The sequence below is a fragment of the Phyllobates terribilis genome, unplaced genomic scaffold (assembly GCF_046119375.1).
Source record: "Phyllobates terribilis strain yellow unplaced genomic scaffold, ASM4611937v1 Scaffold_3__8_contigs__length_932513732, whole genome shotgun sequence".
Taxonomy (NCBI): domain Eukaryota; kingdom Metazoa; phylum Chordata; class Amphibia; order Anura; family Dendrobatidae; genus Phyllobates; species Phyllobates terribilis.
Window position 1 is genome coordinate 924,218,620 of NW_027362763.1, and position 24,907 is coordinate 924,243,526.

The window sequence follows — 24,907 nt, forward strand, 5'->3', positions numbered from 1 at the left end:
GTTACCTGTCCACGTTCCAGCGCTGATCTCCCATGCACAGCTGTCACATCTGGAGATGGTGACAGCTGTGCATGGCTGCTGTAAACTCACACTGCCGGGAACACGTCCGCTCCCGGCAGCGGGAGCCACTGACTGAGGTCACCGGAGTGCATTCAGGCAGCGCAGCTCCGGAGACCTCCTTTACGGCACTGCTGTACCGTGGGAATTTCTCATGGTACAGCAGTGCCGTAAAGGAGCTAACCGGAGCAGCGCTGCCTGAACTCCGGCGAACCCGCTTATGCAATGACGGGGCTGCTTTACGGCCCCATCATTCTAGTGGCAGCAGCGGTTCAGAGCGGTCACATTCTATGTGGCTGCTCTAAACTGGAGATCATCGTGGGACACTCGTGGACTACTACGGAGGGTTAAGGATAAGGTTGTGGTTTATTATTTTATATTTTATTACAGGAGAACGATGGCTTCGGGGAATTAGGTGTCTAGGTGAGTATAGGTGTAGTTTTTTATTTTTTACTTTATTTTAGGTGGCGATCGGCGGGGACAGGTAATGTATGAACTAATTTATTGTAGGTAACCACTGGCCACCAATGACATGTATTTAAAATTTATTGGGGAAACAGTAGGGCAATTTAAATAACAGGATCAGGCTGATGGGAACTACTGCTCCCATCGAGCTGATCCTGCTGGCACGAGTGGACGGGGGACAGACATAGGCCGATGGGAGTAGTAGTGTCACATCGGCCTATGTCTGCCTGCACGCACACACCCGCACACACTCGCAGACATCGCACAGACACCGCACACACCCGCAGACATCGCACAGACACCGCACACACTCGCAGACATCGCACAGACACAGCGCACACCCGCACACATCGCACAGACATCGCACAGACACCCCGCACACACTCGCAGACACACGCACAGACACCCCACACACACTCGCAGACACACGCACAGACACCCACACACCAATCATGACGGGCTGATCGTCTGGGAGTTGAGGCTGATCTGTGCGGCCGTGGGAAAGTTCATGTGAGTTCATGCAATGCAGTCAAGCATGAACTCACGTGAACCCTCTGATGGCACCGCGGCTACTTCAAATGAACAGCTGATCAGCATCACCTGATACCTCAGCTGTTCATTTGAAATAACCGGCGGGAAAGCACAGCACAGAACGGGAAAGCCGGCGGTGAAGTATTTTCACTGCCGGCTTCCCCGCCCGGGTCCTTCGCTCCCCGCTCCTTGGTGCTGCGCTCCCCGCCCGTTCCTAACTTACGATCGGGATGGGAGGTGGCGAGGGGAGCGGAGGATCGGGGTGGGAGGCTGCGGGGAAGCAGTATGGGGCTGTGTGATTGTTTAAAAGCCGGCGGCTTTTTACCGCCCGCCGGCTTTTAAACGATCAGGAGAATTCTCCCACGCTGGGATGGCATTCTGATGACAGGCTGGATCGCAGCTGAGCGCTGCCATCCAGCTTGTCATCCTTCAGAGACACTGCAGAGCGCAGGCATTATGGGAACTTTCGATTCCGGTATTCGATATTGTAAAAGTATCGGAATTAAGTATCGGAATTCCGATACCGCGCATATCGGCCGATACCCGATATTTCAGTATCGGAATGCTCAACACTACTCATGAGTATTAATATTGAGCAGAATTAATTTCAGCCTATTGCTTCGGCCTCCACAACAGTCACCGTCTCTCATTTGGCCCCTTGGGAAAATGAATCTTCCACCCCTGCTCTATTATGTATAGCGTTATGTTATGTGTAGTGCTGTACATAAGGAAAAATGTGCGAGGAGCGTACAGAGCAGCGATATCTGTCTTTTTCCATGTGTGTGTTACTCGCATGTCCTATCACATGATCTATCAAAGGGGATCATGTGACATATCACGTGAAACATTGGGTATCGGGGGGGCCATGCCTTTTAAACAGCCCGGGGCCCTGACTACTTTTAATCCACCCCTGTTGCACTAGCACCTTTAATGTATCAATTAATGTCTTTTTAAATCATGCTTCTAGGGATTACAATTACATAAATTCTTTTTGATTGCACTTGCACCTTAAATATATAGATTCTATTGATAATATCCCTATAGGTATTGATTTACATAGATTACTTGATTAAATACACTGATCATTGGGAAGCAGATATATGTGGGCATATTTGGATAACTCTGATATAATTGGTTAAATTGTAACACCAGTATATTTCTCCCTTTATTTGGTGTATACACTACTTCTCTATAGTGGGCATACCCCTCCCCCCTCCTGAGCTACTTTTTATGCATGTATTGTTTTATGTATTTTAATATTTCCTTGTTTTGTGTCTTTAATATATGAATTGATTGATGAATAAAGTATATTTACAGTATTGATTGTGTCCTCTTTAATATCAAGTTTTTGAATGCATTATTTGCATTTTGGTATTTTGGACTGGTTGGTTGTTTACTATTGGTATTTCCTTCTGTTTTGTAGGATTAATTAAGCTCTAAAACCTTGGTCAAAGTTATCTGAGCACACAAATCTTCAAGGGTGCCAAAACTTTTGCATCGGCCCATTTTTACTTTTTGTAATTTTTAAAATGTAAAAGTTCTGTTTCTTACAGTTATATGAAAACGTTTGGGCACCCCTATTAATCTTAAGTTTAATGTTTTATAAAAATTGGTGTTTTTGCAACAGCTATTTCAGTTTGATATATGTAATAACTGTTGGACACAGTAATGTTTCTGCCTTGAAATGAGATTTATTGTACTAACAGAAAATGTGCAATCTGCATTCAAACTAAATTTGACAGGTGCATAAGTATGGGCACCCTTATCATTTTCTTGTTTTAAATACTCCTACCTACTTTTTACTGACTTACTAAAGCACTTGTTTTGGTTTTGTAACCTCATTGAGCTTTGAACTTCATAGCCAGGTGTATGCAATCATGAGAAAAGCTACTTAAAGTGGCAACTTGCAAGTTGTTCTCCTGTTTGAATCTCCTCTGAAGAGTGGCATCATGGGCTCCTCAAAACAACTGTCAAATGATCTGAAAACAAAGATTATTCAACATAGTTGTTCAGAGGAAGGATACAAAAAGCTGTCTCAGAGATTTAACCTGTCAGTTTCCACTGTGAGGAACATAGTAAGGAAATGGAAGAACACAGGGACAGTTCTTGTTAAGGCCAGAAGTGGCAGGCCAAGAAAAACATCAGAAAGGCAGAGAAGAAGAATGGTGAGATCAGTCAAGGACAATCCTCAGACCACCTCCAGAGAGCTGCAGCATCAACTTGCTGCAGATGGTGTCTCTGTGCATCGGTCAACTATACAACGCACTTTGCACAAGGAGAAGCTGTATGGGAGAGTGATGCAAAAGAAGCCGTTTCTGCAAGCACGCCACAAACAGAGTCGGCTGAGGTATGCAAAAGCACATTTGGAGAAGCCAATTTCTTTTTGGAAGAAGGTCCTGTGGACTGATGAAACCAAGATTGAGTTGTTTGGTCATACAAAAAGGCGTTATGCATGGCGGCAAAAAAACACACCATTCCAAGAAAAACACTTGCTACCCACAGTAAAATTTGGTGGAGGTTCCATCATGCTTTGGGGCTGTGTGGCAAATGCCGGCACCGGGAATCTTGTTAAAGTTGAGGGACGCATGGATTCCACTCAGTATCAGCAGATTCTTGACAATAATGTTCAAGAATCAGTGACAAAGTTGAAGTTACGCAGGGGATGGATCTTTCAGCAAGACAGTGATCCAAAACACCGCTCCAAATCTACTCAGGCATTCATGCAGAGGAACAATTACAATGTTCTGGAATGGCCATCCCAGTCCCCAGACCAGAATATCATTGAAGATCTGTGGGATCATTTGAAGAGGGCTGTCCATGCTCGGCGACCATCAAACTTAACTGAACTGGAATTGTTTTGTAAAGAGGAATGGTCAAAAATACCTTCATCCAGGATCCAGGAAATCATTAAAAGCTACAGGAAGCGACTAGAGGCTGTTATTTTTGCAAAAGGAGGATCTACTAAATATTAATGTCACTTTTCTGGTGAGGTGCCCATACTTATGCACCTGTCAAATTTTGTTTGGAATGCAGATTGCAAATTTTCTGTTAATACAATAAACCTCATTTCAAGGCAGAAACATTACTGTGTCCAACAGTTATTACATATATCAAGCTGAAATAGCTGTTGCAAAAACACCAATTTTTATAAAACATTAAGCTTAAGATTAATAGGGGTGCCCAAACTTTTTCATATAACTGTATGGTCCACCATGTTGAATGTCTTCATACTGTTTTGTTTTTTTTTGCCATTTAGTGAGTGATATTTCTAGTCAAAGTATCTACTTTGTAAATCAATGCTCAATGTTTTTAACAAGCCATATAACATGACTGGGTAAAGAGGGAACCAAGCCCTAAACCACACTAATGAGTGACCAATACCCACAAACTGGCTGTCTATAGATGAGTTTCTGTCCTGGCATTTATGGTTGGTCGTGTAGCAAGAATAATTAAAGAATCTACAACCCCAATTCTAAATAAGTTGGAACGCTGTGTAAAATGTAAAGAAAATAATAATGCAATGGTTTGGAAATCTCTTATAGTCATATTTTAACCACAACAGAAATAATTGAAAGTTAGACATTTTTCTATTCCACTTGAAAAAATGTACTCAGTTACTAGACGTTTGAATCTACAAAGGTCTGGTAAGTGAGATACATTTCTGCAATTGTTCCGCACATTTTAAATTCAGTTGTTCACAGACTGGTGAACCTGAGACCATCTTTCCTTCTGAGCGACTCTGCTTCTCTAACATGATCTTTTACACAGTCATTTGACTAAATTGACCATCCAGCTGATTTTCATCAGTACTACATACTTTTTCAGCATTTTGTTAACCGTTCCAATTTTCTTGAGACACGTTGCTAAGTTAAATTCTAAATTGACTATTTTTTCAAATGAAATGGAAAAATGTGTAACTTTGAACTTCTGATCGTTTTTCTATGTTCTGTTGTGAATAAAATATGGCTAAAATAGATTTCCAAATCCTTGCAATCATGTTTTCTTAACATTTTGCACAGGGTCCCAACTTTTTTTAAATTGGGTTGCTAACTCTCTAAGGTGGTACAAAAAAATGAATATGCATATTTTTTCCCATGGAGCATTGTATGTAAGACTCCATATTCAGCTTGATCTCCCATCACCAAATACTTCCCCCACTTTAAACACAATAAAAAAACAGTGTGAAGGAGGTTTTTTACATGGTAGGTTGATTGCACAAATAATCATTTCCATTCATTGCTCCATCTAAACCTGATCACCATGCTAATGACATAATTTGTTCATTAATCACTCATATATGTCTTTATGACCTAAAAATCATTATCAGCAGTACAACTACTGGAGTAAACAAAGGATTTGCTACCGATAACAATGAACAGGGTTTCATACAAACGATGTCTCGAATGATCGATCATTAGTATGAAACCCTCATGATGATAGCATCATTAAAATTAAATAAAGTAGCATTAATTGACTTCCTAAATCCTAGATTGAAGCATGTTTATATACAATGAATATTAAAGGACCCTTAAGACCTCCATACACATTAGACTAATGCCATCTGAACTAGACGATATCGACCGGTTCGGCTGATGGTCTGATGTGTATGGGGGCAACAGCTAGGAAAATGTTGATCGGGCATGTCTGATTTTGTATTGTCCTCCCTGAGATAAGCTGCTTGCTGATGTGTCAGTCGGCGTTTTTTTCATTTAGAACACAGGAGAGCTCGCTGAGATGGCTGTCAGATGAACGACCGGCCAAACCATAATTTCATCGACAGACATCTAATGTGTATGACTAGCCTTAGGTTCCATGCACATAGCTACTTTACAGTTCATTGCAGGTGTTATTTATTTAGGATCAAGGATGGAGAGGGTCCTACCATTTTAGACCAGGAAAGCCTTTCCTGAAATGTGCTTTGGAAACAGATTTCCTTAATCCCGCAAGACTGGATTCAATCCCATCTATGATTCTGAAGCATGATCCTCAGAAAAGCCTCGGAAAGCTCAGGCTGAGTTTACATCAGTTGCTCTATAAACTGTTTAAAATCTGATGACATCAATTTCCATCATCTATTGCTCTCAATGATGAGCACCACAAACAATTATGTTAACAAAGAGATGAAAGGCAATATCAACTTAACATTATTAAGTAAGATAATAAAATAGGATATGCTTTTTCTACTTAAGAAAGGTTGCTTGGTCATCTTAAAAAAAAAAATCTTACCTTCATCTTGCGTTACACCAAGACATCCCATTAATTCATGGACAGATAAAGACTTGTCATTATTCACATCACAGTACTCAACAAACTTTTTCACGCATTTTTTTGGCTTTGATTTTTTTCGCAACAATCTCTTGAATGGCTTGATTTCCTTCTTTCCAATGTCCCCATTTGAATTTTTATCCAATTGCTTGAAGTACCAATGAACAACTCTTTCTTCCAAAGTATGATTTGGATCCGGTTCTGATACCCTAGTATAAATGAAGAACACAGAATTCAGGCAATCTATTTTGATTTAGTGGTGTTTTGCCATACATGGTAATGTCAGACCTAATGGTGTACCTAGGTATAGTTGACCTGTTACATGGACTGGTTGTAAAATAGTAAGTAATAATACAACCCTTGTGCTAGATGTTATCATTCCAAGCAAAGGTGTATGTAGGTTTTCTGGCACCCGGGGCAAGAATTCAGTTTGGCGCCCCACTCACCTACCCCAAGCACATATGCGATTTGTACACTGAGTCACTTGCCATCTAGCTGCTCTCCCTAATTCTCTCAATGTTCAGTGAAAAACAGAAGCAGGAAGAGAAGCTCTTTGTCACATAACCGTGAGTATGAAAATTGCATATGAGTGAAGTGATCATGTGATGACTGCTGGAACCTGCAAGCAAAGCTGAATCCTGACAGTGAGTATATTACACACTGTTAGGATTGGCATACTACACGGATTCATTTTATACTTAAAGGCCTTGTCCAGATTTGAGATCAAAGTCTGCAGTCACTCTGTGTGACTGCAGGCTTCTGAATTCTCACAGCGCATGCACTGCACACTTTTAGGATTCTCCCTTGCCTGTGGCAAGAGTGGATGGTTATTTCTGGCCACATTCCGACTAGGCTTGGCCAGCCTCCCTCAATTCATTTTTATTGAGTGAGGCCATGCATGTCTAGTCAGCATGTGACTACATGTATGCAAAATGCCGGCACAAGAGAATCCTGACAGCGTGCAGAATTCAGAAGTTTGCAGTCACATAGAATGACTGCAGACTCATCACAAACTTGCACAACCCCTTTAATCCCCTGGTGACCGGACCAACTTTTTAAAATCTGACAAGTTTCACTTTAAGTAGTAATAACTCTGGAATGCTTCATCATATCCCATTGATTTTGAGATTGTTTTTTTTTTGTGACACATGATACTTTATAATAATGGTAAATTTAGGTTAATATGTTTTGCGTTTATTTATAAAAAATATCTGAAATTTGACAAAAATGTTTTAAAAATGGCAATTTTCATACTTTGAATGATTATCCATTTAATCCCAATAGTCATACCACACAAAAATATTAATAAATAACATTTTCCTCATGTCTGCTTTACATCAGCACTAGTGATGAGCAAGCATGCTCGCTAGTGCTCGGTGCTCTCCCGAGCATCTCACTGCTCGAGATGCTCAGCGCTTGCCGAGTATTTCCGGGATTGCTCTGCGGAAGCTCGGGTCCCCTCCCTGCATGTTTGGCGCTCTTTAGAGCGCCAATCAACATGCAGGGATTGCCTGCCACTCATTGTAATGCCACAGCCATTGTCGTTGTGGCATTACAGTGATTGGATGGCCGCACAGCGTCATCAGGTCTATATCAGACCTGGCGCCACCATGCTCGTCACAGTCACTCCGGAATCAGACAGTGTAGGGAGAGGTGCTGCTGCGTCAGGGAGAGATTTGCTTGTGTATTAGGTAGTGTAGGGAGAAAAACCATACATTACACATATCCATTTTAACAAACAGTCCTTTTGAGGACTAACTAATCCATCTGCAGAGATCAGGCAGGTAGTGTATATAGGCAGGCAGGCAGGGTATATAGCAGATTGCAGTGCATATAGCACAACAGGCTCCATTCCAATTCTGCCTTCTGCTGCTGTTAGCTATTTCTATACAAAGGCCCAGGTCTCAGGGGCCAAGATTACTTTTTTTGCATCTTAATCCTCATTATTTGCTTAAAAACCAATCCAGAGAACACCGTTTTTCTGCGACATTTGCTTGTTGGCACTGCAGAATACAGCAAGGTCCTTTCCATATTACAGCGCTAGAAATCCAGCTATTTAAAACTGTGTTTTCGCCGTCACAAGGATCACATATACATTTTCAGAAAACACTGCAATTTTTGGCCTCCATTCCAATTTTTTTCACTGTGTCAGTGACATTTTTTACACCGGTTTGCTGTTCAAACTACTTATCAACAGGCCAGGTATTTAAAACTCTGTTTTCTTCATCACTCAGATCACATATACATTGTCAAAAAATACTGCCATTTCTGGCTTCTATTAAAAATTTCCTTCAGTGTGTCAGTAAAGCAATTCACAGCAGTTTGCTGTTCAAACTACTTACCTACAGGCCAGGTATTTAAAACTCTTGTTTTCTCCGTTACACAGATCACATATACGTTGTCAGAAAATACTGCCATTTCTGGCCTCCATTAAAAATTTCTTTCAGTGTGTCAGTGAAGCAATTCCCACCAGTTTGCTGTTCAAACTACTTACCTACAGGCCAGGTATTTAAAACTCTGTTTTCTCCGTCACACGGATCACATATAAGTTCGCTCCAAACTCAGTCATTTGTAGTGAGCGTGGAAGATACTGTCCTCCATTTAAAATGGGCAAGGCACGTGGCAAGGAACGGGGAACGGGACGTGATGGTGATGGTGCATGCAGAGGCCAAGGACAAGGCCGTGGGCAAGCTGAAATTGTGCCACAACAAACACCCACATCTTCTCGCCTGACCTTCCTGTCCCAATTCCTAAGGGAATGCAGCACACCACTATTGAACCTAGAGCAGTGTCAAAAGGTTGTTGGTTGGACAGCGAATAATGCTTCCAGTCACTTAGCCACCAACACCACTCTGTCTTCCACACGGTCAAGTCTCAGTAGCCGTGAGTCTGGACCGCATATTCCTCACCCTGATCCTACTTCCTCCCACCATGCCGAGTACCTGGAGACAACTGATCCCACACTTGGACACTCTGAAGAGCTGTTCACTTTTCCATTTATAGATTCGGGCCTCTCGCCCGCTCCACTTGAAGCTGGGCAAGAGGAGATCGCGTGTAGTGATGCCCAAATATTTGAGCAAACACGGTCACACGAAAGTGAGGGTGGAAAAGTGTCACAAGAGGTGGACGATGATGAGACACAATTGCCAGAAAGTCTGAAGGAGGACCAGAGTGCAGAAGTGGAAGACAAGGTGGTGGATAATATAGTAACTGACCTAAACTGGCAGGAGGACATGCAGAGCGAGGACAGCAGCACACAAGGGGAGGGAGGCAGAGCACCCCAACAGGCAGGAAGAAGCAGTGTGGTGGCCGCAGACAGAAGGCAGGCAACCGTTCCCCGTAACACCAACACGAAGGAAGTTGCCAGTACAACTGTTAGGTCTTCCCGAGTCTGGTTGTTTTTGAAAGACTCTGCTGATAACCCCAAACAGGCCATTTGCACCACCTGCCAGGCCAGCATCAGCATGGGTGGCAAAACGAGCAGCCTGACCACCACCAGCATGATCAGGCACATGGCAGCAAAGCACCCGACTTTGTGGGCCGAACCCCAGGGTCCAGGAACAGTGTCTCCAGGTGGCACCATTGCTTCTTCCGCTGTTGTGCATGCAGGTCAATCCCCTGTCCATGGTGCATGTGAAGATGCCTCCTGCCCTGCACCTGTCATTGCACACTCGCAAGTAGCAGCATCAAGAAGCACGTCCATGTCCTTGTCCCAGCGCGGCGTTCAGTTGTCCATACCCCAGTCCTAGGAACGCAAGCGAAAATATGCAGCCAACGCCCCACAGGCTACACTACTAAATTCTCACATTTCACGACTGCTTGCGCTCGAAATGTTGCCTTTTAGGCTCGTGGAGACGGAAGCATTCTGCAACCTGATTGCGGTGGCCATCTCTCAGTACTCGGTCCCCAACCGTCACTATTTCTCCCGGTCTGCCGTCCCCGCATTACACAAGCACATGTCCCAAAACATTAGCCGTGCCCTGAACAATGCAGTTACCGGGAAAGTCCACCTAACCACGGACACGTGGACAAGTGCTTGCGGGCAGGGAGGGTAAATCTCGCTGCCGGCACACTGGGTTAACATAGTGGAAGCCGGGACCCAGTCGGACCTTGGGACGGAACACGTCCTCCCGACGCCAAGGATTCCGGGCCCTAGGTCAATCAGGGTTGCCCCCACGGTCTACAGCTTCTGTACCTCATCCTCCTCAGCCTCCTCCTCCTCTTCAGCCTCTATCTCTGAAATTACCACATCAGTCACAAGCTGGAAGCACTGCAGCACAGCCTCGGCCCAGCGGCAACAGGCTGTGCTGAAGCTCTGAAAGAGCAGGCAGATCTGTGGCTCACACCGCTGAACCTACAGCCAGGCATTGTCGTGTGTGACAATGGCCGGAACCTGGTGGCGGCTCTGAGGCGAGGCGAGCTCACACATGTAACATGCCTGGCCCATATGCTTAACCTCGTGGTTCAGCAGTTTCACAAATCCTACCCGGAGCTGCCGGATCTGCTTGTGAAAGTACGCCACCTGTGTGCCCATTTTAGAAAGTCACCTACAGCCTCCGCCGCCCTTGCTGTGTTTCAGCAGCGTTTGCAGCTTCCTGCTCACAGACTGGTGTGTGATGTCCTCACGCGTTGGAACTCTACACTGCAGATGTTGGGAAGGATTTGTGAGCAGAAGAGGGTAGTTGTTGAGTACCAGCATCAACAAGGCCGTCGGTATTCAGTTCAGACTCCACACATAAGACCTCAGGAGTGGACATGGATGTCAGACATATGTGCCATCCTCCAAAACTTTGAGGACTCTACCAAGATGATGAGCGGCGATGGCGCCATAATTAGCATCACCATCCCGCTTCTCTGTCTTCTGAAACATTCTCTGCTCACAATCAAAGAGGATGCATTGTAGGCAGAGCACGATGAGATGGAGCAAGGAACCATACAGGGTGATAACACACAGCCAAGCCTCATCTCATCCCAACGTGGATTGGGTGACAATGAGGAAGAGGAGGAGGAGGAAGGACAGGAGCTATTTTCATGCACTATAGACGGTACTACCTGCACAGCTGTCATACCGTCTGTTCAGCGTGGATGGCCAGAGGACAGAGAGGAGGAGGAGGAGAGCATGGTCAGTCATCCTCTTGGTGAGGACACAGAAGTCTTGCCTGTTAGAAGGTTGGCACGCATGGCTGAGTTTCTGTTACGCTGCCTTTCCCATGACTCTCGCGTTCTCAAAATTTTGTGTGACAGTCAATAATGGTTGGTGACACTTCTAGACCCACGCTGCAAGGAGAACTTTATATCTCTTATTCCTGAGGCAGACAGGTCTACAAAAATGGGTCTGTACCAGAAGGCCCTTGTTGCGGAACTATTAAAAAAATTCCCATCTGAATACGCTGGAGGCAGAGGGCACACTTCGTTGGACAACCAAGGAATACAGGTGAGAGAGACACAACTTCAATCAAGCAGAAGTAGGGGAACACTGTCAAAGTTCTGGGAGAGTTTTCTCAGACTCTCCCATCGCACAGGCCCTGAGGCGCGGGGTACTCTCACAAGGAGTGCAAAGTTTGGGCAGATGCTGAGGGAGTATCATGACGACCGTACCAACGTCCTCCGTGATTTATTGGGTATCCAAGCTGGATGCGTGGAATGAACTGGCTCTCTATGCCTTGGAGGTCCTGGCCTGCCCTGCCGCCAGCGTTTTATCAGAGCGGGTTCTTAGTGCTGCTGGTGGAATTATAACTGATAAGCGCATCCGCCTGTCAACTGAAAATGCTGACAGGCTGACTCTTATAAAAATGAACAAGGGCTGGATTGGGCCAGACTTCTCAACACCACCGAATGATAGCAGCGTAACATAAACTCAAATTCAGTGTCTTTTCTTGGGAGGTGTATTCCCATGCACCTTTTCACACCCACACATGGGTATACGCTTCCTGATTTTGGCTATTTGCTCTTGTCCTCCTCCTTCTCCTCATCCTCCACCACCATATCACCAGAGTGACCGTGGTCCGTGATGCAACACCCACATTATTTTTTTAAAGGGTGTTTATGATGCCCGTAAAAAAAATATTTTATACAGTATGTTTATGTACACCCTCCATGGGTAAATGTTTGTCAGCCCATACACTTAGTGCATGGGCATCACAAGTATGGGAGGCCCGCTCCTTTCTAATGGAAACATTTTTTTATGAGGCACTCCTCCACGTCTCTTTCGAGGGGCATTGAAGTGCCCACAAATTTTTGGCAGTCCTTGCATTCTCTGCATAGGCCAACACTATGGGAGACTCTCTCCTTTCTATTGGGAATTTGTCGTTACTTTGGCCCTGCTCTATGTGTCTTTAATTTCTTAGTGGGGTTTTTACTAAATTTGGTCATCCTTTGGACTCACTGCATACCCTATAACTGTACAGCAGACCTTCTCCTTTCTAATGGGAACATGTCGTACTTGTTACTGTGGCCCTGCTCTATGTGTCTTTAAATTCTTAGTGGGGTTTTTCCTAAATTTGGTTAGCCGTTAGACTCACTGCATACCCTATAACTGTATAGCAGACCCTCTCCTTTCTAATGGGAACATGTCGTACATTGCTACTGTGGCCCTGCTCCGTGTGTCTTTAAATTCTTAGTGGGGTTTTTCCTAAAATTGGTCATCCATTGGACTCACTGCATACCCTATAACTGTATAGCAGACTCTCTCCTTTCTAATGGGAATTTGTCGTTACTGTGGCCCTGCTCTATGACTCTATGTGTCTTTAATTTCTTAGTGGGGTTTTTCCCAAATTTGATCAGCCGTTGAACTCACTGCATACCCTATAACTGTATAGCAGACTCTCTCCGTTCTAATGGGAATTTGTCATTACTGTGGCCCTGCTCTATGTGTCTTTAAATTCTTAGTGGGGTTTTTCCTAAAATTGGTCTGCCATTGGACTCAATGCATACCCTATAACTGTGTAGCAGACCCTCTCCTTTCTAATGGGAACATCTCGTATGTGTTACTGTGGCCCTGCTCTATGTGTCTTTAATTTCTTAGTGGGGTTTTTACTAAATATGGTCAGCCGTTGGACTCACTCCATACCCTATAACTATATAGCAGACCCTCTCCTTTCTAATGGGAACATGTCGTACTTGTTACTGTGGCCCTGCTCTATGTGTCTTTAAATTCTTAGTGGGGTTTTTCCTAAATTTGGTCAGCCGTTAGATTCACTGCATACCCTATAACTGTATAGCAGACTCTCTCCTTTCTAATGGGAATTTGTCGTTACTGACAGGAATGAAAATGTTTATTTTTACCTCCTAAATTTTGATAACTTCTGAACAGGCCGCTGTACCCGGCAGACTCTAAGGCTGTTATTTGACCATGAAATGCCAAGGCAAACATCAGGACCACACAATCAAGATCTCAGGGTCCTGATGAGGTTAAAGAGGGAGCCCCCACACTCTGTTAACTATTTAGATTCTGTAGTCACTATTGACAGCAGAATCTAGGGGGTTAAATGTCCATGGTCGGTGCCAACACTGATTGTGGCTGATGCAGCAAGTTGTCAGCTATAGTGTACAGGTGACAGTTACAGGATAGTCACCTGTCGGGAAACGCTAGTCTCTTATATCTCAGGTCAGTAAAAAGACGTCTATTGGTCACTAAGGGGTTAATGCTCCTAACATAAATAAAAACATGAGAATTAGTCAGTATCACAAAAAACATTTATGTCCAGGTACCTGATAGATGATGTTGTCTCTGTAGTCACTCTCTCTTTCTTTTCTTTATCCTGTCCAGACTCCATGAGGATTTTTCTCATCCACAGCCCATCTCTGCAGACTCCCATCTTCTCCGGTCATCTGCAGCACATCCCGACACGATGGCCTTAAAAACAGTAGTGTCATTATAATGCTCCTGATTAAAAATGTCTGCCCTATGCTGAGCCCCCTAATAAATAATTGCCCCTCACTATATTCCCTGCACAAAATATGACCCCAAACTCTCCCTTTTATGGTAAATGCTCTCCACACTGCCCTCTCACACTGTGTCCCCCCTTTAGGGCCCAGTCTCTATACTGTGCCCCCTCATCACACTCCCCTTCCTTGGCTTACTGTTCCTTTCTGGCTGTGCCCTTACACTGTCCCCCCATGCTATTTCCCCCACACTACTTAGTCTCTATTAAGTGCCCTCTCACACTTTCTCCCCCCATACTGTCTCCTCACACTATTCCCCTCAATATTCTCCTCACACATTTCCCCCTCCCTCCTCATGCTGCCTCCTCTCACGTCCCCCGCTAATCATACTGTCTCCTCACATATTCACCCCTCGCTCTCCATACTTCCTCCTCACACACCCTCTGACTCCCCATACTGTGTCTGCACACATCCCATTACCCTCACTCCCCATACTGTGTCAGCATACATTTTTTCTCTTGCTACTCATACTGTGTCCGCAACCATCCCCCCACTCACCATACTGTGTCTGCACCTTTCCCCCCACTCGCTCCCCATACATTCCCCCCATACTGCGTTCGCACTCATTCTCCCGATTCGGTTTCTGCACCCATCCCTGCTCATACATTCCCCCCCACTCACCACACTGTGTCCGCACCCACCCCCCACTCCCCGTACGGTGTCTGCACCTGTCCCTCCTTTGCTCCCCAAACCTATGTCCTCAAATCTTCCTGATTAGCCTAAATCTTTCTCATCCCCATTACACTAAATTTCCCCCACCTCTGCCCCCACACTAAATCTCCCCCACCTCTGCTCCCCCACTAAATCTCCTCCACACAGATTAAATCTCCCCCCTCCACACAGATTAAATCTCCCCACTCCACACAGATTAAATCTCCCCACTCCACACAGATTAAACTCTTTCCTCCACATAGATTAAATCTCTCCCATGCAGTATCTTCGGTGTCTTCAGATCCACAGCCACAGGAGCACTTACCACTGATGCTCTTCTGGGCGTTGGCGAGTGATGTCAGCAATGTGATTACATAACCTGATCACGCAACTGATGTCCCTCTGACAGTCAAAGCTTCATTTGTACTCGTGTCTATAAGATGTGAGTAAAATTGAACACTGGGTGCCGGTGTGCTGCAGCTCCTCTGAGCCGACTGTCAGCTTGACAGCAGGCTCAGAGAATGGCCAAATGCCTGCGTGATAGATGGCAGAATGCAGCCACTGGGGAAGACACATCAGACCGTTGCATTAGGTGGCCCGACGGCGCCCTCCTGCCGGATGCACCAGGAGCAGATGCTTCACATGCCCCCCTCCCCCCTAGATACGCCTTGAAAGACAAAGGCCAAATAGAATCAATAACAAGAACTTAGTCTCACAGGTCTGTGAAGGCTGCAGCCCATAAATGGCTGCTTATAGGATGTAGCGCACACATGGCATAGCAAAGTCATGTGAGCACTGGAGGAGAGAGCTTCCACTCTTTTTTTGTAGACTATAGTACTGAAGAAAGGGTTGCACTATACTGGACAGAGGGGTTGTCTGGGACTTACATATTGATGATGACATATCTGTACTGCAGTTTTTCTTCCATTCATGTTACTGTAGCAGTTGGAAATCAATAACAGTGATTTTAAAGTGCAAACAGCTCTTGTTTAGTAAGAACACTGAGATCTCATGATAACTTGCCGTCTGACTGCAGATATTGTTATGGAAGATTTTGGAGTACCGCTCAGCATGTTGGAATTCCATAACCTGGAAGTTCAGTCCCAATTTTTGTTAGAAAAACAGGGTTCTTTAGAGGCAGTTTTGTTTTTTTTTAACTAGAGATATTTTTAAATTAAACTTTTATGTGGCTATTTTTTTTTTCTTAAAGGGAAGCTATCATCAGAAAATGACCTATTCTTTAAATTAGGTTTTTGTGCTTAATATATATATTTTTTTACATTTTATTGAAAAAATCCAGATCTCCACTGCCCCATAGTATAACCCTGGGCTAAGTGCTATCTGATAAAACATTGGATAGCACTTGGCCTTGTTATACCCTCATGTGGGCGAGACCTTATACAATCTATTATGTAAGTAAAGATGGATATATTAACCTACTGTATCATATTACATGCTAGTAGTAGCGTGGTTAATGCTACGTGAGGGAAAGTTTCCGTTTCTTTGTATTTTTCTTCTGTCAAACCATCTCTTACACTCTGTCCTTAATTTGGAGGGATATTAGACTGTAATAGACTATAGAGCACAAAACTTTCTACTACAGTGGAATACAGCTTCAATATTTTAATTAGATTAATAAAATGTAATATTTTCAAAAATATTTTTTGCCAGTTTTATCAGTGATTGGATTCTCAAAATTAGTCACCTATACAGGACCTGTTGCTGAATCAGCGATTTGTTCCACTATACACATTAGTTGTCTGGCTTCAACTGATCGTTCAACCGACAGCCATCTCAGCCAGCTCTCCCATGCATAGAATAGCTTTAGCTTGTTCTGCCGAGTGATCACTATAAGAAAGCTGCCAACAGACATGTCGACTGGTGGCTTATTTCTGGAAGAACAATACGATCGGCATTCGAAAATTAGTAATGCCTTGTACCCATCGATATCGGAAGGTTCGGCAGACATTAGTATAATATATGTTTTTTTTTATTCATGGTGAACTCCTAAACTAACCATAAGACAAACCAAACTATTTTAAAATGCCTCTGGAGAGAATGAAGGAGGAGGAGAAAATTGACACATTACACACCAATAAAAAACTAATTGTCATTAACGACTATGTTTTTGCTGTTGTATTTTAAAGCATTCATTTTGTGGTAAAAATTACTGGGTAATATAATCAGAAAGGTCAGTATTAGTGATGAGTGAGCACTAAAATCCTTGGGTACTCGTTGCTCGGGTCGAGCAAATTGGAATGCTCGAGTGCTCGGTCCGTGTAACGAGCCCAATGTAAGTCTATGGGAAACTCGAGCATTTTTCCGGTGCCCCCCCCCCCCGGTGGTCTGCAGAGGGCCTAAAAATTGCCCAAATCGATGGGAACAGTGCTCAAATGACATGGGAACAGCATGGGGAAGACCCCTGGAAGCATCACAGACTCCCAGGTCACTGCTGTCAACAATGTTGTCAGACGTATTATGCCACTTTTACGGTCTCACAATAAAACATACAAAAACAAAACCAAAATGGATTTTCCTGGGAAAAATGTTAAGGAACATCCTTACCAGGGTAATGACTTGTATATAAGGCAAAATAAATATACAAAACAAAAATGTCCCTCCACACCTGGGGCTATGTTCACACATAGTGTTTTTCATGCGTTTTTGCACTTTTGCATTGCTTTCAATGGTGAAAAATACATTTACCAGTAAATGTCATTTTAACATTTTACTACCTTATCTGGCCATGTGGTGTGTGAGACATGATCAGACACAACCTGTTTCATTTATGAAGGAGGGACTTTGAAAGTCACAAACACTATTTTTATAGGGCCACCAGATGGCCCTAACTATTCTTAAAAGGCCAGCAGTCGGCTATGCTTTGTTGTTCCCATTATTAAAGAGTGGGTCTCCTATACTGTTATTGGGTATGCAGTGACTGCAAGGGCTGCAAAAAATTTAGACGCACCCAATACCCCTTTGAAGAGACATATAGGAAGGCCTCAGTAAAACAAATGTTCCCATTAGAAAGGAGTGGGTCTCCTTTAGTGGTAATGCCAATGCAGTGACTGCAAGGGCTGCCAAAATTTGGGAAAACCCCAATAACAATTTAAAGACACATAGAGATGGGCCTCAGTAACGACATGTTCCCATTAGAAAGGAGCAGGTCTGCCATACAGTTTTAGGGTATGCAGTGAGTCCAAAGGCTGTCAAAATTTAGGAAAAACCTCAATACCAATTTAAAGACACATAGAGCTGGGCCACAGTAACGACATGTTCCAATTAGAAAGGAGTGGGTCTGCTATACAGTTATAGGGTATGCAGTGAGTCCAACGGCTACCAAAATTTAGGAAACACCACAATAACAATTTAAAGACACATAGAGCTGGGCCACAGTAACGACATGTTCCCATTATTAGGAAGTGGGTATCCCATACAGTTTGCCTAAATCCAAAGGCGGTGAAGGTAGAGATATACGTCCGCGCCGCTGAAAAATCCTCAAATCAGGAACATATAATAAAATCCTTGTTTATTGGTAAATGCTTACGCGTTTCTGGGTGTTCCACACCCCTTCATCAGGGCACCAACAGATAAATCAATGTATGCACTGAAACACTCCATTTATATACAGACATAAAGTGAAAAAAAAAAGTGTGTTCAAAAAGAAGAGCAGAAAAAAACAACATAACCTTTGCACCTGAGGCCGTGTGCAAAAAATTTTCAACAAAACTTTATCAATGAGTGTCACCAATATGAAAAGTGAGTATAAAAAACATGTATTAAGACACGTATTACAAATAATGTAGTGTAGAGATGTATAAATAATCAATATACAGAATAGTCAAATGTATCAGTCAAATGGAGTAAACACATGAAAGAATATTACTTACTAATAAGTAAGCGTTCACATTAGGTAAGAACAATATAAATATATATATAACATTAAAATCTCTAATGAGAATTCACCCATCAGCTGTCATTCCATAAAGGGAGATAGAAAACGAAGGAACAAAATAAAAATAAAAAGTACCCCCATGTAAAAAATAGCCCGTAATAACCTCTATCAACGGAGGAATGGTACAAGGAACCGGTTATCTGACCTATATCATGTAGTCACATCGAAACCTAGTGTGTAGTAATAGGACCCAAAGAAAACGCCGCAATGTAGTGCAAAGGCTGTGGCACAGATAAAGGAGATACACAGACACGTAGTGAATCACCTGACGTGCGGTGGCGTAGAAGGAAAGAGGTGTGTGATTGTAGCAACCAGCAGAGTGCTACAATGTGGGTTCGAGTTGTACTGGTCCAAAAAGGAAACCATAAAAGAGGGAATATTTATAATAGCGTGCTGGATTTTAGAGAAACACAATATGTGTGTCAGTAAAAACTATGATAAATGTAAAAACACAGATTTATGTGTGTATATATAAAAAACAATATTAACTATAAAAAAACTCCAGAGACATCATTCAGACCAAAGGGCTTAAGAGTATTCAGTCTGTAAATCCAATAAATTTCCTTTCTGTTTAGTTCTTGGAGTCTATTAGGATAATTCTCGGGAATTTGATCAATAGGGCTGATCTTTAGACTTAAAAAATCTTTATTATGCACCATTGTGCAATGTCTTGAAAGACCTTGTTTAAGAAACCCTTTAAGAACATTATGCCTATGGGAGTTGAGGCTTAGGTGGAGAGGCTGCATCGTTCTCCCCACATATTGTTTATTACAGCTACATTCTATTAGATAGATAACAAAAGTAGAATTGCAGGTGAGATATTTATTGATCTCAAAAATCTCCATATTAGTCTTTGATTGAAAGTGAGTTTGACCATGTGTAATACTTTTACAACATAGACAATTTTTGTTGCCACATTTAAAGACCTCTTTACAAGATGTTATAGGAGTCATACAGTTGTTCTTTGTCGTATTCCTTATCCTACTCGGAGCTATGATATTTCTTAGTGTGGGGGCACGCCTAAAAGTAATACCCGTTTTTTTAGGCAAGATCTTTTTCAGTATGGGATCATCTAGAAGAATTTTCCAATTATTTTCTAGTATTTTTCGTATTTGTCCATGAGATTTGTTGTAGGAAGTAATGAAATTCAAGGAATAATTACTCTCCTTGGTATTTTTAGTTATTTCTTTACCTATCAATAGACTATCCCTATTATCTATATTTAAAGCCTCCAGATATGCTTTTTTAATAAGATTACCGGGGTATCCCTGGTTTTTAAACCTGTTAGCAAGAGTGCTAGATTGTGCTATAAAGTCGTCTTTGTGAGTACAATTCTTTCTAATCCTATAGAATTGGTTTCTAGGAATATTTTTTAGCCATTTAGAGTAATGGCCACTTTTAAAATTAATGTAGCTATTTGTGTCAACATCTTTAAAGTATGTTTTTGTGCAGATATTCTCTCCTATTAAAAATAATGTGAGATCCAAAAAATTAATAGTATCAGGATTAACAAAGGGTGTAAAAGAGAGACCCCAAACGTTTCCATTCAAATGATTTAGAAACTCAGCCGGACCAACAAGTTCAGCATCCCAAATAATGATCAAGTCATCAATGTACCGTTTATAAAATATGATGTTCTCAAAAAAAGGGGAGTTATAGATATATATTTTTTTGAAGAGACCCATAAAAATATTAGCGTATGTAGGTGCTATTTTTGACCCCATCGCTGTACCCTATACCTGATGATACATTTTATCTCTAAAGGTGAAATAATTATTGTTCAATATAAACGACAACCCTTCAGATAAAAAATCCCTTTGTGTAACCGTAAGCCTATTATCTAAATCTAAGAAGTGCCTAAAAGCCGCCAGACCAATTGTGTGTTCTATATTGGAATATAAAGCTGCTACATCTAAAGTGATGAAAGTATAAGTATTTTTCCATTTGATCTCTTTTATTAAATTAATCAAATGTGCGGAGTCCCTAAGGAAGCTATCCAAATGCAATACATGTATTTTCATAATTTTATCAATGTATTCAGACAATTTACTCGTTAGCGAGCCAATACTTGAAATAATGGGTCTACCAGGGGGATTTTTTTGATTCTTATGTAATTTGGGTAGATGGTAAAAAAAGGGCGCATTGGGACTCCTAATAGTCAGGAATTTCTTCTCTGTTTCATTAATGCTCTTGTTAGCAAAGGCCTGGTTGATTCTTTTAGTATATTCCTTAATTAAATCAAAAGAGGGATCAATATAAATATTTTTATAGTATTTAGTATCTGACAAAATATTGTGGGCTTCTTTGACATAATCATCGTAATCCTGTATAACAATACCCCTCCCTTTGTCTGCTGAACGAATAATGATGTCCTTATTCTCCCTGAGAGATTTAATAGCCATTTTTTCTTTTTTTGAAATGTTTACTTTATCGCTTTTTAGAACAAAAGGTTTATCATTAATCCTTTTGAACTGACTAATCAAAAGATCACTAAATGTACTTAGATGGTGTGTTTTACTCTCTAGAGGATAAAAATGTGATTTTCCTCTCAAATCTAGATGTAAGCCTTCTTCAATTTCACTTTCCTTTTTTAAATTCATATTTTTATCAGAAGCTATTGCAGTTTTTATCGCAAAGTGTCTTTTTAGGGTTAATTTCCTTAGAAAAACTTGAGTGTCTAAAAATAAATCAAAGTCTTTGGGAGTATTAGTCGGACAGAAGGAAAGACCTTAAGCCCATAGGTCTGAATGATGTCTCTGAAGTTTTTTTATAGTTAATATTGTTTTTTATATATACACACATAAATCTGTGTTTTTACATTTATCATAGTTTTTACTGACACACATATTGTGTTCCTCTAAAATCCAGCACACTATTATAAATATTCCCACTTTTATAGTTTCCTTTTTGGACCAGTACAACTCGAACCCACATTGTAGCACTCTGCTGGTTGCTACAATCACACACCTCTTTCCTTCTACGCCACCGCACGTCAGGTGATTCACTACGTGTCTGTGTATCTCCTTTATCTGTGCCACAGCCTTTGCACTACATTGCGGTGTTTTCTTTGGGTCCTATTACTACACACTAGGTCTCTATGTCACTACATGATATAGGTCAGATAACCTGTTCCTTGTACCATTCCTCAGTTGATAGAGGTTATTACGGGCTATTTTTTACATGGGGGTACTTTTTATTTTTATTTTGTTCCTTCGTTTTCTATCTCCCTTTATGGAACGACAGCTGATGGGTGAATTCTCATTAGAGATTTTAATGTTATATATATATATTTATATTGTTCTTACCTAATGTGAACTCTTACTTATTAGTAAGTAATATTCCTTTCATGTATTTACTCCATTTGACTGATACATTTGACTATTCTGTATATTGATTATTTATACATCTCTACACTACATTATTTGTAATACGTGTCTTAATACATGTTTTTTATACTCACTTTTTATATTGGTGACACTCATTGATAAAGTTGTTGAAAGTTTTTTGCACACGGCCTCAGGTGCAAAGGTTATGTTGTTTTTTTGTGCTCTTCCTTTTTGAACACACTTTTTTTTTTTTTTTTCACTTTATGTCTGTATATAAATGGAGTGTTTCAGTGCATACATTGATATATCTGTTGGTGCCCTGATGAAGGGGTGTGGAACACCCAGAAACGTGTAGGCATTTACCAATAAACAAGGATTTTATTATATGTTCCTGATTTGAGGATTTTTCAGTGGCGCGGACGTATATCTCTACCTTCACCGCCTTTGGATTTATTCTGGTCCTGTGGGACACCTATTGGAGATCCACTGCTGCTGCATTTTATATGTTATGGTAGTTGTGTCCTCACACAACCCAACCAGGTGAGAACCACCATTTTACTATTATTCCCTATGTCTACAGGTGTAACCCTATTGGGCTTTGCGCTCTCTCTCTTTGTATTTTATACTGCTTGCCTATGCATTAAATGCAACGGCTGACAAAAATTTGGAGGAACTCCAATGCCCCTTGCAAGAGACGTATAGGTCAGAGGGCCTCCTAAAAACAATGTTCCCATTATTAGGAAGTGAGTCTCCCATACTGTTTGAATATGCAGTGACTACAACAGATGCCAAAAATTTGGAGGAACTCCAATGCCCCTTACAAGAGACGTAGATATGGTGATATGGTAGATATTGTGGTGATATGGTGATGGAGGAGGACAAGAGCAAATAGACAAAATCAGGAAGCATATACCCATGTCTGGGTGTGAAGACAGAGGTGCATGGGAATAGAGTTAGACCTCTCAAAAAAACCCGCTGTATTTGAGTTTATGTTATGCTGCTATCATTCGGTGGTGTTGAGAAGTCTGGTACAATCTAGCCCTTGTTCATTTTAATAAGAGTCAGCCTGTCAGAATTTTCAGTTGACAGGCGGATGCGTCTATCAGTTGTAATTCCACCAGCGGCACTAAAAACCCACTCTGATAAAATGCTAGCAGCAGGGCAGGCCAGGACCTCCAAGGCGTAGAGAGCCAGTTCATGCCACATGTCCAGCTTGGATACCCAATAATTAAAAGGCACAGAGGAATCATGGAGGACGTTGGTACGGTCAGCAAGGTACTCCCTCAGCATTTCCTGAAACTTTTCCCTCCTTGGGAGAGTACCCCGCGCCTAAGGGCCTGTGCGATGGGAGGGTGTGAGAAAATTGTCCCAGAACTTTGACAGTGTTCCCCTGCCTCTGCTGGATTGCATTTGTGCTTCTCTTGCTTGTACTCCTTGGTTGTCCAACGAACTGTGACCTCTGCAGCCAGCATTTTCAGATGGGAATTTTTTTAATAATTCCGCAACAAGGGCCTTCTTGTACTGCCCCATTTGTAGCTTGGTCTAGAAGTGTCACCAACCAGTAACTCAGCCATGTGTGCCAGACTGCTAACAGGCAAGACTTCCGTGTCCTCACCAAGAGGACAACTGACCGTGCTCTCCTCCTCATCCTCCTCCCTGTACTCAGGCCATCCATGCTGAACAGACGGTATGAAAGTTGTGCAGGTAGTACCATCTATAGCGCAGAAAACTAGCTCCTGTTCTTCCTGCTCCTCCTCTTCCTCATTGTCACCCAATCCACATTGGGATGAGATGAGGCTGGACTGTGTGGAATCACTCTGTATGGTTCCTTGCTCCATCACATTGTGATCCGCCTGCAATGCATCCTCTTTATTTGTGAGCAGATAGCATTTCAGAAGACAGAGAAGCAGTATGGTGATGCTAATTATGGTGTTATTGCCGCTCACCATCTTGGTGGAGTCCTTAAAGTTTTGGAGGATGGTACAGTAGTCTGACATCCATATCCACTCCTGAGGTCTTATGTGTGTAGTCTGACCTTAATACCCACGGCCTTGTTGTTGCTGGTAGTCAACAACTGCCCTCTTCTGCTCACAAATCCTTTCCAACATCTGCAACATTGAGTTCCAATGTGTGGTGACATTGCACACCAGTCGGTGAGCTGGAAGCTGCAAACGCTGCTGAAGCACGGCAAGGTCAAAGCTGTAGCTGACTTTCTAAAATGGGCACACACACAGCGTACTTGAACAAGCAGATCCGGGTAGGTTTTGACAAACCGCTGAACCAGGAGGTTAAGCACATGGGCCAGGCATGGTACGTGTGTGAGCTCGCCTCACCTCAGAGCTGTCACCAGGTTCCAGCCATTGTCACACATGACCATGCCTGGCTGTAGGGTCAGCGGTGTCAGCCACAGATCTGCTTGCTCTTTCAGAGCTGTCCACAACTCTTCAGCGTTATGCGGTTTGTCACCTAAGCATATTAACTTCAGCACAGCCTGTTGCTGCTTGGCCGAGAGGCAGTGCTGCAGTGCTTCTACCTTCTGACTGATATGGTCAATTATGGAGATGGAGGCTAAAGAGGAGGAGGATGTGTAGAACGTGGGGGCAACCCTGATTGACCCAGGGCCCGCAATCCTCGGCATCGGGAGGACATGTTCCGCACCAAGGTTCAACTGGGTACCGGCTTCCACTATATTAACCCAGTGTGCCATCAGCGA

The 24,907-nt window shown here is 42.5% G+C and overlaps 1 protein-coding gene across 1 annotated transcript in view; it reads right to left on the reverse strand.

Moving 5' to 3' along the window:
* SMOC2 (SPARC related modular calcium binding 2) overlaps window positions 1–24,907 on the reverse strand; it is a 748,277-nt gene that overhangs the window by 63,767 nt on the left and 659,603 nt on the right. The window contains exon 11 of the mRNA XM_073672815.1: window positions 6,280–6,527. Within this exon, the coding sequence (XP_073528916.1) occupies window positions 6,280–6,527 (248 nt within the window). The remainder of the gene's footprint in view (window positions 1–6,279; window positions 6,528–24,907) is intronic.